Source organism: Ictalurus punctatus, chromosome 12 (assembly GCF_001660625.3).
Source record: "Ictalurus punctatus breed USDA103 chromosome 12, Coco_2.0, whole genome shotgun sequence".
Taxonomy (NCBI): Eukaryota; Metazoa; Chordata; class Actinopteri; order Siluriformes; family Ictaluridae; genus Ictalurus; species Ictalurus punctatus.
The window spans coordinates 15,413,971-15,428,859 of NC_030427.2; the positions used below are offsets into that span (position 1 = coordinate 15,413,971).

General features: G+C 34.8%; 1 protein-coding gene across 10 annotated transcripts; it reads right to left on the reverse strand.

Annotated features, from left to right (window-relative positions):
- Positions 1–452: 452 nt before the first annotated feature.
- Positions 453–7,109, reverse strand: LOC108272346 (membrane-spanning 4-domains subfamily A member 4D). Of its 10 annotated transcripts, XM_047159071.2 has the most exons (9): positions 6,854–7,099; positions 5,133–5,254; positions 4,412–4,584; positions 3,998–4,105; positions 3,787–3,843; positions 2,982–3,077; positions 2,042–2,152; positions 992–1,072; positions 453–784 (listed from the first exon to the last, which is right to left on the reverse strand). In XM_047159071.2, the coding sequence occupies exons 3-9, from the start codon at positions 4,556–4,558 to the stop codon at positions 701–703; spliced, it is 684 nt and encodes a 227-aa protein (XP_047015027.1). In that variant the 5' UTR covers positions 4,559–4,584; positions 5,133–5,254; positions 6,854–7,099; the 3' UTR covers positions 453–700. The 10 variants fall into 10 exon arrangements, with proteins under 10 accessions (XP_047015027.1, XP_047015030.1, XP_047015029.1 ...); XM_047159074.2 differs by lacking the exon at positions 5,133–5,254 and having other exon boundaries at positions 992–1,047; positions 2,042–2,104; positions 6,854–7,107; XM_047159073.2 differs by lacking the exon at positions 5,133–5,254 and having other exon boundaries at positions 992–1,047; positions 6,854–7,106.
- Positions 7,110–14,889: the final 7,780 nt, after the last annotated feature.

Here is a 14,889-nt window from a genome sequence, read left to right on the forward strand (position 1 = left end):
ACTTAGCTTTGCCATCTTAGCTAGCTAACAAAAGTGAAAGTTTAGGGGTGCAGATTCATATAAAACATTCAACATTAAATGGCTAATACTATCTTCCCATACAGATGAATTAATATAATGAATTAATTTTAATAGATGAATTAATATAATCTACACTTGTTAAAAAAAAAAAAAAAATGGAATAAATGACTCAGGAAATGTAATAAAAAGATTGAAGGGAAATATAAAACAGAAAAAAAGTATTTAGACACCATAAATTAACATCAGTACTTAGGTGCAAAGCTGTTGGCAATAACAGCTCACCAAAGATTCAGTTTCTTGGGCAATGAGCCAAACGGAATGTAAAATGGAAAAGCTGATGCCCTGTGCAGAACCAATAGCAAAATAAGAAGCCTATTAATACTGACCTATATAAAATTAATGAACACTTCCTGACCAATCAGAATCCAGAATTCAACATCACTGTGGTATACTTTATTATTATTATTATTTTAGAAGAAAATAATACAGAGTATTATTAATAGAGTACAATTTAGATTCCCAAAATTTAAAACGTGTGGAGCAACTGCAGCAAAAACTAACAAAAATACACGATTTAATTTCCTTATAATATAGTTCTTCACCAGTGCATATGTGAGAAAATTGAAAATATTATTTTACTGTTTTCTATTTTACTGTAATTCCTTATTTGAAATTCTCTTCAGCTGTCTGATTCACTTTTTATCTCGCTGTATGCTGGAGGACTTCCTACAGGCATGGCAACAGCATTAATTGCACTGATCCCCTGTAAAACAAAGAAGATCCAAGCATAAATCTATAGTGCTAAATAACTGGTAGCTCAATTAATTTCACAATAATCTTAATGCAGTCTGAACTCTGAGACTTTATTCAGTAAAGAACTAAAAATCTGATTAAAAAGATTTTAACTATTTAAATCTGGTTTTAATGTGGATGTGGAGCTTCATCATGACATTCTGCAGGTTGGTCTTACCGGGTGAGCATGATGAGCTGGAAAGTAGTTGTCCACAGAAACATATCCCTCAGGATCTGGAACCACATTGCTGATGTTCAGCTATACAACACACATGCAGTGCTTCACAGTTACACAATAATAATATTTATTCAACATGTTCATATACAATGCTTTATGTTAAAAACAAAACACTACCATGACGTTACAGTACTCCAAATCACCTTGATCCTAGCCAAATATTGAGATGGTACCATTAGTTATTGTAATGTGAGCACTTGAGTTAAAATGAATAAATTAATATGTAAAAAGCCATTTTAAGCTATTTTTTCTAACTAAACTACCCTTTAACATCTATTTTTCAAATAAAAAAAGGGAAATAAAGTTGTCTAATATTTTCAGTACAATTAGCACCTACTGCTTAAGTTATTCTAATTTTTGGCCAACGGCTACTGCAGCAAGCTAAGATAATTAATTCTGCTAGCTAAGTTAGTATCACCAGCAAACATAGCATTACTTTATGTTACCTGAAGTCCTTATAAGAGTATGGACTTCTTACAAGGCAACATGAGAACATCATGACATTTGTGACAATGTGCTGCTGGTCCAACATGTTTCTGGCAGGATCAGTCAGCCTTAGCCAGTAAACTGCTAGTTTTTCCATTTATGAGAAACATGGTGAGCAAGAAAAAGCTTCTTGCCATTGTGAAATAGAAATAATAAGCAGCTCCTCCATTTTAAATCTTACAGAAAGACTGGACCACAGCCCCATTCTCATTTGCAAATGGCACATTCTTCCAGGATACATGGCAGATTCATGGGTTTAACTTCATCTCGATGAACTCTGTTTAATCTAAATCAAAGGAGGTGGATGTGAAAGTAACCACATTCTTTTACCACATGAGTTTTCACCAGGTGGATTTTGTGTGTATGATTCATGAGTCTTAAGACAGTCTGAAGACCAATGAACAGACTGACGCTTCTTCAAAAGAAAACAGGGTGAAGTATGCATTAGGATAAAGCTGACAAAATTAATATCGCATGTCTTGGATTTTTTTTGTTAATACTTACAGTAGGTTCATTTGAGGCTGTGGCTTTACAGGCAAAAGCCGAGATGGCGATGGAGACGGCGAACTGGAGCAAAGAGAAAACCAACAGAAAAATGCTACTGATTCCAGCAGTCTGGGAAAAAAAAAAAAGAAGAAGATCTAATATCACAAAATACACAGGTTAAAAGGTCATGCCAATTAAAGTAACTTTCTGGGTTTTTTGTTTGTATGATGCTTGGTGTTTTTATTTTTCTTTTATAATCTCTATGTTTGTAGAATTTTTTGCTTTTTAATTGTTATTGTATTGTCTCATTCTTCCTGTTTTTCCTCATGTTTCTTAATAATTGTATTAATATATTATATTGTTATTGCTGCTTATTGTCACGAACCTCGAATCGGCACGGAAGCAGGAGCGGGCGGCAGGTGTAGAGCGTCATATCGGGAAATACAAGAAACGTGATCGTAAGACAGGCAAAGGTCAAGCGACCGGATGAACAACACAAACGGGGGCAGGCAGAGAGCGTAGTCGAAACCGGAAACGAGGGTCAAGGATCACGAGAAGACAAACTAACTAGAACGGCTTGGTAACGCAGAGAAACGAGTTGACTGAACGTATACTTCTCATATATTCTGGGTGAATGACATCCCTAAGTACTAGAGGTGAGAGAGTGTGTGTGATTGGTGTCAGGTGTGTCTGATCAGAACTCCGGGGATGGTGAGCGCATGCGTGCACGAGAAGTGAGTGTTGCATCTTGGGAATTTGAGTTCTGATCTGACTGAGCTGTGACACTTATGTCCAAGTGTTTTATAATAATAATTAAAAAATCATATACATTATAAACTATTAATACAAACCAAATTATGCTCTCAGATAAAATTATATTTTGTAAAAAATATTTTGTACCCTTGCCTGTGTAGTGATGTTAATTTTCTCATGCTGAAAATAAATCCATAAATAGTACCGTAAACCTGTTAAACCTCAAATACAGGATAAGTATGATGACGATGATTGCTGCAGATATCGCACTGAGAATATTCACTGCCATAGCCCACTTCACCTGGGAGAATAAAGTCAAAATCATGATTTCAGAAACATCGGATTCTCTCCCTCATATTATATATATATATATATATATATATATATATATATATATATATATATATATATATATATATACACACACACACACACACACACACACACACACACACTCTATAAATTACACTGAAGTTCTAAGAGTGAACTATGACCTTCACCTTAAACATGAATGTTCATAATTTTACTCACCATTTGGCTTGCAAAATTTGATTAATATTTCAGTAAAGAAGCAGTAAGAGTGGATATTTAACAAAATTTATATTGTCTTAAAATAAAAATACAAAGTGAAGTGTTTCTATTTTATCATATTTGCTTGCACAAATATTTCAAGCTCTAAACAAAATTGTGTATGAACAGTGTTTATACAAATGACGCCACTCACCACAATATTCATTAGTTTACTTATTTTTTTTATTCTAAAATTCTTCTAACATTAGAAATCCCTTAGACTTCCTATAGGTTTTATTTTACTATGAATTGCTTTTTAATCAGATTTTCATGTAAAATCTATTTATGTGCATTATTCAAAACATGGATGTTATATTACCCAAGAAATAAGGAAAAGAGAAAGATACATGGTAAACATACTACAGAATTGAGGGATAGAATTGTGAGTTGGGAAGAAATCTAAAAGAAAAAAGAAAAAGAAAAAAAAGGTGTTTACATACCACAGTAGGATGAAGCTTGTTGCATGCTGAAACAGTCAGAGAACCAGCCATGATGTGCTAAGGATAAGGGGGTAAATGAGCTGTAACTAATGTATTGTAACTGTGTAATGTACTTTATATATTATTATAATATATAATTATATAATGATTGTAGTTATGTTAATTATTGCATTATTGTTTATATTTAATTTTTAAAAAACTGAACACTTACAAAGAACGATCCACAGAATATGACAAAGAAGTACACAGTGTTGCTTGTGTCACTCAGTAACCAAATACCAAGCAGCAATATCATGATTCCATTCATTATTTGGACAGTCTGTTGGGGGGGGGGGGGGGGGGGGCAAAAACAAACACAAACAAACAAACAAACAAGCAAAACAAACTTAATTATGGACGTGATCACCTGATTATGAGCTATGTTGCAGCTGTTACAGCATGCTAACCACAACAATCTCAATGTTACAGGTTGTGGGTGTATTTTTTTTATTTTAAATACTATATCTCAATTAAAAAAATCTATAGATGCTTAAGCCAGAAATTATGACAACACTACTACTACTGCTGCTGCTGCAACAAATAATATAGCATGTATTCAGTGCTGCTTTGTAATTGTGTAACTTACTCCCAGCGCTTTGGGTTCTCCTTTCAGGAATTTCTGCAGTGGGCCGACCGCCTGAGAGGAATTCTGATCCACTGTTGAGGGCAGAACTTGAGTGACGATGGTGTAGCCACTTCCCAAATTATAGAGGGGTATAGAAGCGCTGGCCATCTTTAAAGCACGTCTGGGTTTTCAATCTGTGAAAAAAATAACTTTCACTTTCAAATGATGACATAACACAATGTGTCATGTCAGCACTGAATTCAGGCATGGACTCTGTTTCTCAGAATCCACCAAAGGTATCACATTTCCTGTCACTCACACACACACACAAACACGTTCTGAGTTTACTCACAATGTTACTAAGCCTTTTGAAGGGCAGACTAGTGTGATGTGAAGTTGAAAAGATAACAAGTTAGCATTCAATTGTAGCTAAAGGTAAATATTACAAACTCAGAGATTGAAAGATTTTCAGCAAAAACTGTGTAGTTGTCCAAAAACATGCTCCATAATGGTATGCAAGAGAAACTATAAAGGTTATATATATATATATATATATATATATATATATATATATATATATACACACACACACACACACACACACAATATTTAGAAAGCAAAAACAAAAGGGATCAAGTGAAGGCATTTGAAAAAGAAACATTTTCAAAAATTTGGTAAATCAGCAGTGATCCTTTTATAAGAATCATTTAGTTTAATAAACTAAACAAAAAGCTTATTTCACCTCTTTCCTTTTAGCTGCACAGTCTGTGTCTTTTGCTTCCACCTTTAAATAATTCCATTTCGCTTTACTTGTCTGTCATTACATGCCACACATCCGGTATGCCAGGAATAATTCCAGAATTTCTGGTTTCAAGTGCGTCAACACAAAACAGGCATGAACAATTCCCACAAAGCTGTTGTGAAACAGAATGTGCAGTTTAGAAACTTCTTTCTAAAGAAAAATTCAGCTCGTCATGTTACTGAGAAGCCACAACATGTAATCCCCTCTGTCCTGATGATCACAAAACTTAGTTACAGCTTCACCTTTGACTCTTTACAAAGCACTGAAGCACTGACTCCTTCCATAAATGTTTACTAATCATCTCCTTGTTACCATAGAAATGATAATGTATTAGAAAATGTGGATTTATATTAATATAAACCTGTCATTTGCAGCTGCCCTATTGTCAGAGCTGCTGTTATAGAAAATTAATCAACACCTTCTGGCCAATCAGGATCCAGAATTCAACAGAGCTGTGGTACATTTATGTATTTGTTTGTTCTTTTGTATTTTGTAATAACACAGTTTAGATTCCACTTAAACAAAAAAAGAAGGACTGGGACCAAGCTTAGTGAATTCTTAAGAAAAAAAAAAGCCAATATCTTTAAAATAATTCTACACAGCTGCGTATGTTAACCAAATCAAAAGATGACATAATGCTTAAGTTCAGATAAGTCAGTTTGTTTGGTCTAATGGTCATTAGCCTGCTAACTAAGGCTTTCTTTTTCTTATGCATTCCTGCATAAGATATGCACTTACTGCATTTCGTTGGCTCTGTACTTGTACTCTGCACAATGACAATAAAGCTTAATCTAAATCTAAAAATCTGAAATCTTATCAATGATGTCTTAAAAAGCATTTATGGTACAACGTGTCATCTGTTTACTCTCGTTCAATGCTTGAAGTCAGAAAATAATAGGTGCCAGTACTCCTCTTGTTAGCATGTAGGCAATGTATATATTTAAAGGATAATCCATGGCTAGGTGTGTGTTACACGATTTTAATGCACAATGTGAGGGCAAAGAACCAGCGAGGAACACAGAGAGAGAAACTGTACATGTGTGAATGACTGATAATGAAGCTGTGAGTTTAACTGTGTTACTATGGTTACAGTTGTTTATAGGCAGGATTGGGTACTGCTGACGTCCTCATATATGGTACAGTGCATATGATACATCACGATATATATCAAGATTGTTACTTAATCAGTTGCTGAAACTGTTTTATTGTTTAAATATAAAAGTGCTAATTTAATTGACAATTGACACCAACTATAGAAAAGCATAAGCCAGTAACTCCTATACAGATTTTTAATGTTTATTTATAACTTTGCCAGCACAGTAGCTCAGTGTGATTAACTACTGATTAGCTGTTAATCAGTTGGAAGAAAAGATAAGCCCATAAAGAACATGTGGTGAGAAATACCTTCATTTCAACTTGTTAGCCTTCCAAGAGGAGGACTATAAAAGGGAAATGCTTTTTTGAATCATTTCATTTCGTTGCCTGTCATGTAACGATTTTGTAAAGGCAGTAATAAAAGTTGCTATAGATATATAAATAAACGGCGATGCACTGCGAGATCATAAATTGACCGTGATTAAAGCAGCGCAAGAGAAATAAGGAACCTGTGAGTTCAGTGTGAATCTCTCTGGTTATGGTTTAGTTAGGAAGTGTTATGATACCTTGCTGGAAGCAAGCTCGGACGGACAGGACTAGAGTGAGAGGATCAGGCGGAAGACGAACCACGGAAGAAAGCGGTAGTCAGGTGTTCGGGCGAACAATCCAGACTGGGCTAGGCAGGGAAACGTAATCCAAATGCAGGCGATAAATCCCAAAACCATAGCACTCCGAAACCCAGACAAGTTCCTGGTGAAAGTTTTGGTGAACGTCAGATGTAAAGCTACTGTAAAGTTACTGAATTTAACAAGGCCTTTTATAACTTATGATGACGCACAGGTGTTCGCATGGGCGTAACCACGCATTCTTTGGGGGAGGGGTTGTGTGCCCCCCCAATGTTGAGGAAATACCAATCTGTCCCCCCAGTATACAGTAGAAAATATTTTCTATATGTCCCCCTTTAATTAACCCTGCCAACAGATCTGTCTTTTCTTCATCTATTCTATTCATTTATGCCTATTCCTTTTTAATATATTTCCGTTTGTTAAGGAAAAGAGGTGTGTCCCATCCCACAATTGTGCAATTGGTTGCGCCCATACTCAACAGAAGTTCATTGATGTATTATAGCAGCTCAGGCTGTAAGAAATGGAGACAGCAGCCAAGTGCAGAAAAGTTCAGCAGAACATATGAGCTTTTTTTCAGACAGTAAGTAACTAGATACCTAAATAGTAGGTAACCTTAGCATAGTATAGAATGCATCATACCATGGCTTGGTATGTTCTTAAGAACGTCGATTAACTTTTGATGTTTGCACACCCCCGAAGTAGGCCAGGCTAACGTCAGGTCCAGTATATGACCATTAATCTTACATTCACTTGCATATCCTCCCTCCGAGTTCGTTGTGAACCCTCACGTTGTGACAGACTGTTAGAAATGCGAGTGAAAGTGAGGAAAGTTGCACAGCATTTCGTTCACTACATTTGGGCTAAGGACAACTAAGTGATTTTAAAAATATAAGGCTCAGCATAATGCTGAGGTGTGCTAGCTTGGCAACGAGAGATATAGAACTAACGTCTGCGTTGTGGCCATATTGTAGTTATCCATTCAGAACTAGTTATGGCAGTTTGTCTTTAGAATTAAGAAAAGAAAACTCCAGTACACTTTACATAGCTATCGTTTCAGGTTACCACTATATATTGTTGTACACTTATTACTTAGCAAGCTTAACAACATGATGACATTAACATAATAAATTATGCCAGTTGCACAAACAGAATATTCAGTTTATCAAATTAAAATGATCATCTAAGTCAATCATTGCTCTTCTGGGAACGACTGTGGGACCGCCTATCATGCAGAAATCGCGCTGAATTCAAATGGTAACTGTAATCCTAAAACTATGTTGTAAATATGCGAATTTTCAGTATCAAACTTTGGATGTTTGGGGGGGGTTACGCCCTTGGGTGTTTGCACTCAGTACTCCCTCAAATGTGAGCGCGTGCATGGCCGGGAAGTGTAGTTCTCGTCGGCCATGTTTGTAGTTGGCACTGCATTCTGGGAACTGTAGTTGCGAGTTTGCCGCGACGTGACAGGAAATATTGTAAGGAATTGTATTTTTGTTTCTTTTGGTTAGTAATGTTAGTAAGCTTTTTCTGTTTATAAAAAGAGTGTGGTTTTTAGAGAATAAATACACAAAGCAAGCAAATCCTGTCTCGCCACCCATATATTTTTGGTATGTTGTGGCCTGACCTAGACTGGGTCATAACAGGAAATGATTTCACCAAACTGAAATGAATTCCTAACAGATTTAAAAATAGTTGTTTGTATAAAACTCTAAAAACAACAAAGCTTTTTGGAAGAGACTTGAAAATGATCAAATGGTTACTAAACAGTGAAAAACTACATTTTCATACATTTCTAGTGAAAATGCTCTTGTGAACAATTTAGGAATAAATACATTTGTATCCAGCTGTATAAATGAGGCCTGTTGTCTTTCCTAAAGTACTTTTATGAATAAGCTTAGTGTACACCGTCAGGTTTACCCACCACTGAAGGATGACAGTAGTCCAGGGAAATAACTGACAGAGCTCCAGAGCTGATAAACTAATTAAAGGAAAATCAAAATTGGAGATTGTTTATAAAGCATTAATGAAAAGCAACAGTGTGAAATATGGTGATATTAACACAGGATTAAGTCAACATACGCTACCAGTTCCCCAGTACATGACTTTGCTGTTAACACTATTGAGATTGTTGACAGAGTCAGAAACAACCATTAAAACAATACCAAACAAGAATACCACAGATCTGATTATTTTTATTATTGTGTAAAATACAGAAATAAAGAAAATAATATGTGATTATTAATACCTCAATGAATTTCCATCCATCCATCTTCTATACCACTTATCTTGTTTAGGGTCACGGGGAACCTGGAGCCTATCTCAGGAGCATCGGGCACAAGGTGGGGTACACTCTGGACTGGGTGCCAATCCATCGCAGGGCACACTCACATACACACACCCATTCATACACTACAGACACTTTGGACATGCCAATCAGTATGTCTTTGGACTGGGGGAGGAAACCCAGTGGAAACCCCCGCAGCACGGGGAGAACATGCAAACGCCACACACAAAGCAGGGGCAGGAATCGAACCCCCAACCCTGGAGGCGTGAGGCGAACGTGCTAACCACTAAACTGGATCAAGTGATATTTTTAATGCTCTGCTGAATAATGAGTGTGTTAGCCTTTTTGTCAAGTTAAACTAGTGATTAATGTGGGAATTATGACTAGAACTATAAATAAGCACAATAAAAGAAAAAAAACTGTTAAAAAAATTACCCTCAGTGCTTTTGGGCTTTCTTTTATAACTGTCCTTGCCATTCTAGTGTATAGTGGCATAGCAAGGGATTTATTTCACGTTGGGGAGGACTGAATAAAATAAGTATGATTTAAGAATTGAGAAGTGCAACAGAAACTGTGACAAAGGATTTTTTCTCTCAAGACCCTACAAATGATAATGAAATACGATCCTTCTCAGGAATACATCTGGAATGAGATGTTCAACAAGCACAAGCAATGAAATGTTCTAGCTGCTAGAACATCTCTGCTAGTGCATCACTGGCTTTATTAATCTGATTGTAATGTAAATATGTGAAGTAAGTGCATGTGTGTGTGTGTGTGATTAAGGCACTTCATGAAGTCTGAAAACGTGACAGTAAAGGAGCGGAAACGGAAGATGTTAGTAAGCGTGTATGAAAGAAATCTGAAGTCTGCCTTGGTATTGACCCCAGCCACTAGTCATTAATATTCATAACATTCAATGTTCACTGATATGCAGTAGCTTTTTTAACAAAGACACATTTTGCATGTCCGGTTTTGAAATCAGTTATTTTTAACCTTTAATCCTAAGCAGCAGATATGACTAACTGAAGATTTTATTTAATGTAACCATGAGATAAATTGCATCAGTTATATTGACCTGTGTGTTTTCAGTAAAAGTGAGCAGTTAGAGGGTAACCAAAGACTAAGTGAACAGTGTGCCGCTTTGCAGCAGGAATGACTCAGTTCTCTATTCACACTTTTCACTTCTTCTTACCAGTCAGAAGTCTGTGGTTTTAAATAGCAAAACATAGAAAGATCTTTTGTAACAGCTCAACTGGAAAAAAAAGTTAGAGATTTCACCTTTTCAGTGATGCTGCAACTACTTAGAGTCTAAAAATAAGGAGCAAAACCAGGAAAAGTTGAATTAAGTAAATAACACAATCTGACACAAGAGGACAACATTAAATGGCATGTAACATCGCAACACAGCAGAGCACACATTCAATTACTCACTTTGAAAACTAAAGCAATCTTTTAGTCTTTGGTTTTGGTGTATTATGATAAATGCAACCAACTTTTTTCCTTTTCTTTTTTTACATGACCACTAGCTGTCATACCACAGTAAACCAACAACACCATTTTCCAGGATGCATCACCAACTACAAACATGGCCGAAGAGGACTACACTTCCCAGACACACGTTCAGTCTCTCCAGAATTCTAATCACACACACTTGTTGCCAATCTCATACTCACTCACTCCACGCTATATAAGAGGCTGTTCAAACACTTAGTCTTTGCGAAGTATTACGTGTGTCATCAGTATACCAAGCCATTGATCATCGTGTTTTCTGTCCTAGTTTTGATCTTGTGCTAGCCCTCTTTTTTGATTCTTGTTTTGCCTCATTTATGCCCGTTTGCTGATTGCCTGACCTATTGCCTGTTTATGACCATGTCTGTGTTTCACGATTTGGATTTGTCTGCCTGTCTCTCACATAATAAAGCTTTTCATCTGCATTTGCATTTGTCCTCAACTCCATTACATGACACTAGCACTCTGTTTTTTCAGTCCTAATAATTCGATATTACATATTTTCAAACTGATGTGTATATAATTTAATTAGTTTGCAAGGTGATTTGTTGTAGCTCTTAAAATCCTTTTAAAATATATTTTAATAAGATACCTTTAAAATAACCTACATTATCCGCTTTCATAAATTAACAGCAGGCTAACCCAGGATACTGAACCAAGTTGATCACATTTCAATTGGAGGAAACTAAAAGGAATTGCATCAAAAGGCATGAAACCCACCTTAGATTAATTTATTATTAATCATATTTTTACAAATACTTAAAAAATATATATATTTTAATTTATACATCCAATATTTATTTTTTATTTCTATACAATAGTTCTGATTTGTAAAGCAATCAGAACCAAACCAATTTAGGTTATTATTTTTTTTTTATTTTTTCCACATTAAGAAAGCGAGCTGCTCAATTTTTTTTTTTTTTTTTTTTTTTTTTTTTTTTAAGTTAAGTTAAGTTTTAAACCTTTAAAGAACTCATTTACAAAAACGTATATTGACCAATATATTTGAGTTTATTGCCTTGACTATTTGCTGTTGTGGAGATAACAAATGAAAGCTGAAATCAAAATGGCTGAGCCGTTTGACTTGTTACTTAGAGATTAGCCAGTGGGATTCACTGGTAGCTCCTGTAATTGGCGACTCAGCTTTGCCTTCTTAGCTAACTATAGAAGTGAAAGTTTAGGGGTGCTGATTCATATAAAACAACATTCAACATTAAATGGTTAATGCTATCTTCCCATACAGATGAATTAATATAATGTGATTTCCAGCTGCAGTATTGTCAAAGCTGCTGCAATAGTGCTGATTCTACTCATCTAATGTAAAACAAAGAACATAACATTCATTTTTAACTACACTTTGTATAAAAAGAGCACTATGGAATAAATTACTCATTAAATGTCAGGAAACAACATTAGTACTTAGTTGCAAAGCTGTTGTTGGCAATAACAGCTCACCACAGATTCAGTTTCTTGGGCAATGAGTCCAAACTCTTTAGAGATGTTTGTGACCTTTTCCAGCCTGAAGAGCAACAACAATCCTTTTTATGAGGTTCACAGAAATCTTTGTTCATGCTATGATACACTTCCACAAACATCCACAAACATGTGTTGTGAAATTCAGACTCTGATAGATCCCTGTTCTTTAAATAGAACATAAGAGCCTGGAGTATGTCAAGTCTGTAAAACAAATAAACCCTCGCCAAAGTGGGCCCTTTTCTTCACAAGATTTCATTTCATATGGATATGTAGCACACCAGGATGTAAAATGGAAAAGCTGATGTCCCGTCCAGAACCAATAGCATTTTATAAGCCTATTAATATTAACCTATATAAAATTAATGAACACTTCCTGACCAATCAGAATCCAGAATTTAACATCACTGAGGTATGCTTTTTTATTATTATTATTATTTTAGAAGAAAAAGTAGAAAAGAATACAATTTAGATTCCCAAAATTTTAATCTAAGAAATCCCAAAAATTGTGTAGAGCAACTGTAACAAAAAGTAAAACAAAAACAAAATCAGACATGAATTAATTTCCTTATAAAATAATTCTTCACCAGTGCATATGTGAGAAAATGTAAAATATTATTTTACTGTTTCCTATTTTACTGTTATTTACTGTAATTCTTTATGAAATTCTCTTCAGTTGTCTGATTCGCTTTTTTATCTCACTGTATGCTGGAGGATGTCCTACAGGTGGGATGGTATATTGAATATTGAGATGGTACCATTAGTTATTGTAATGTGAGCACTTGAGTTAAAATGAATAAATTAATATTTAAAAAGCCATAATTCTGGAAATTACATTCCATTTTAAGCTTTTTTTTTAAAAAAAAAAACTAAACTACCCTTTAACATCTATTTTTCAAATAAAAAGGGGAAATAAAGTTGTCTAATATTTTCAGTACAATTAGCACCTACTGCTTAAGTTATTCTAATTTTTGACCAATGGCTGCTGCAGCACTGTAGTTTTGCTAGTTTGCTAGCTAAGTTAGTGTCACCAGCAAATGTAGCATTATTTTATATTACCTGAAGTTCTTATAAGAGTATAGAGTTCTTACAAGGCAACATGATGAGAATGTTCTTAACGTCTGGGATCTAAATCTGCATCCAACTTGTTGGATGTTTTTAATTTTTTAAGCTAATTTCTAGCATGTTTCTGGCAGGATCAGCCAGCTTTAGCCAGTAAGCTGCTAGTTTTTCATTTATGAGAAACATGGTGAGCAAGAAAAAGCTCCTCCACTTTTTTAATAATCTTTTTATGTTTGTAGAATGTTTTGCTTTTTAATTGTTATTGTATTGTCTCATTCTTCCTGTTTTTCTCATGTTGTTTCTTAATACATAACCAAATTCTGCTCTCAGATAAAATATTTTGGAAAAAAAAAACATTAAAAAAAAAACCACTTATAGATTGTAGAAGTTTGTAAATTAAAAAGGTGATATTTTTACCCTTGCTTGTGATGTTAATTTTCTCATGCTGAAAATAAATACATAAATAAATAATACTCTAAACAACTCATACATCAAATCCAGGATAAATATGATGCTGCTGCTTGCTGCAGTTATCACACTTAGAATATCCATTGCCATAGCTCTCTTCATCTGGGAGAAAAAAGAGCAAATAAAGTCAAAATCATGACTTCAGAAACATCAGAATCCATTCTATACATTACACTGAAGCTCTGAGAGTGAACTCTGACCTTTACCTTAAACATGAATGTTCATAATTTTACTCACCAGTTGGCTTCCACAACTTGATTAATATTTCAGTAAAGAAGCAGTAAGAGTGGATATTTAACACAATTTATATCATTGTCTTAAAATAAAAAGACATAAAGTGAAGTGTTTAGATATTATAATATTTGGTCTGTCATTGGCTTGCTGACTAAGGCTTTCTTGTCTTATGCATTGCTGCATAAGATATGCACTTACTGAATTTCATTGGCTCTGTACTTGTACTCTGCACAATGACAATAAAGTTGAATCTAAATCTAAAAATCTGAAATCTTATCAATGACGTCTTAAAAAGCATTTACAGTACAATTTGTATTCTGTTTACTCTGTCAATGCTTCCTCATATATGATATAGTACATATTATGATACATCACAATATAGCCTCAAGATTTTTACTATTATTTAACTACTGATTAGCTGTTAATCAGTTGGGAGAAAAGATAAGTCCATAAAGAAAATGTTGTGAAAAATATCCTTCATTTAAATGTAGAGTAAAATGAATGGCATTACAAAACAGCTGTACTTAAACACTTTGCTAAAATGGCTATTTTTTCAACTTGTTAATCTTCCAAGAGGAGGACTATAAAATGGAAGTGCTTTTTTGAATCATTTCATTTCATTGCCTGTCATGTATTGATTTTGTAAAGTAAGCACTGAGTATGCTTCAAGCCCAATTGAAGCACTTTTATTAATTTTACCTAACTGCTTCAGCAGGACAATGTCTTCAGGTGATGATGGCAGTGACGGTGGTTGACTGCAGTTGTCAGGGGCAAGGAAGGGTGGAATTGAAATAAAAATACACCAATTACAAGAAAGAATCACAAGATTCACAAAAAAAGCCTATTAAAGGGGAAGCTAACACAAGAGTAGATTAGGGACTTCTGAAGCAGCAAAACAAGTGGGATTACTGGGAATATACGTGTGTATGGCCCAGAATACACCATT

Excerpts from the sequence above, each read along its gene's own strand:
- LOC108272346 (XM_047159071.2), bottom strand. The coding sequence starts at position 4,558 with ATGGCCAGCGCTTCTATACCCCTCTATAATTTGGGAAGTGGCTACACC. Across the intron at positions 2,153-2,981 it reads TGAGGTTTAACAGGTTTACG|ACTGCTGGAATCAGTAGCAT; the intron begins GTACTATTTATG and ends TTTTTTTCCCAG. Across the intron at positions 785-991 it reads CAGCTCATCATGCTCACCCG|GGGATCAGTGCAATTAATGC; the intron begins GTAAGACCAACC and ends TTTGTTTTACAG.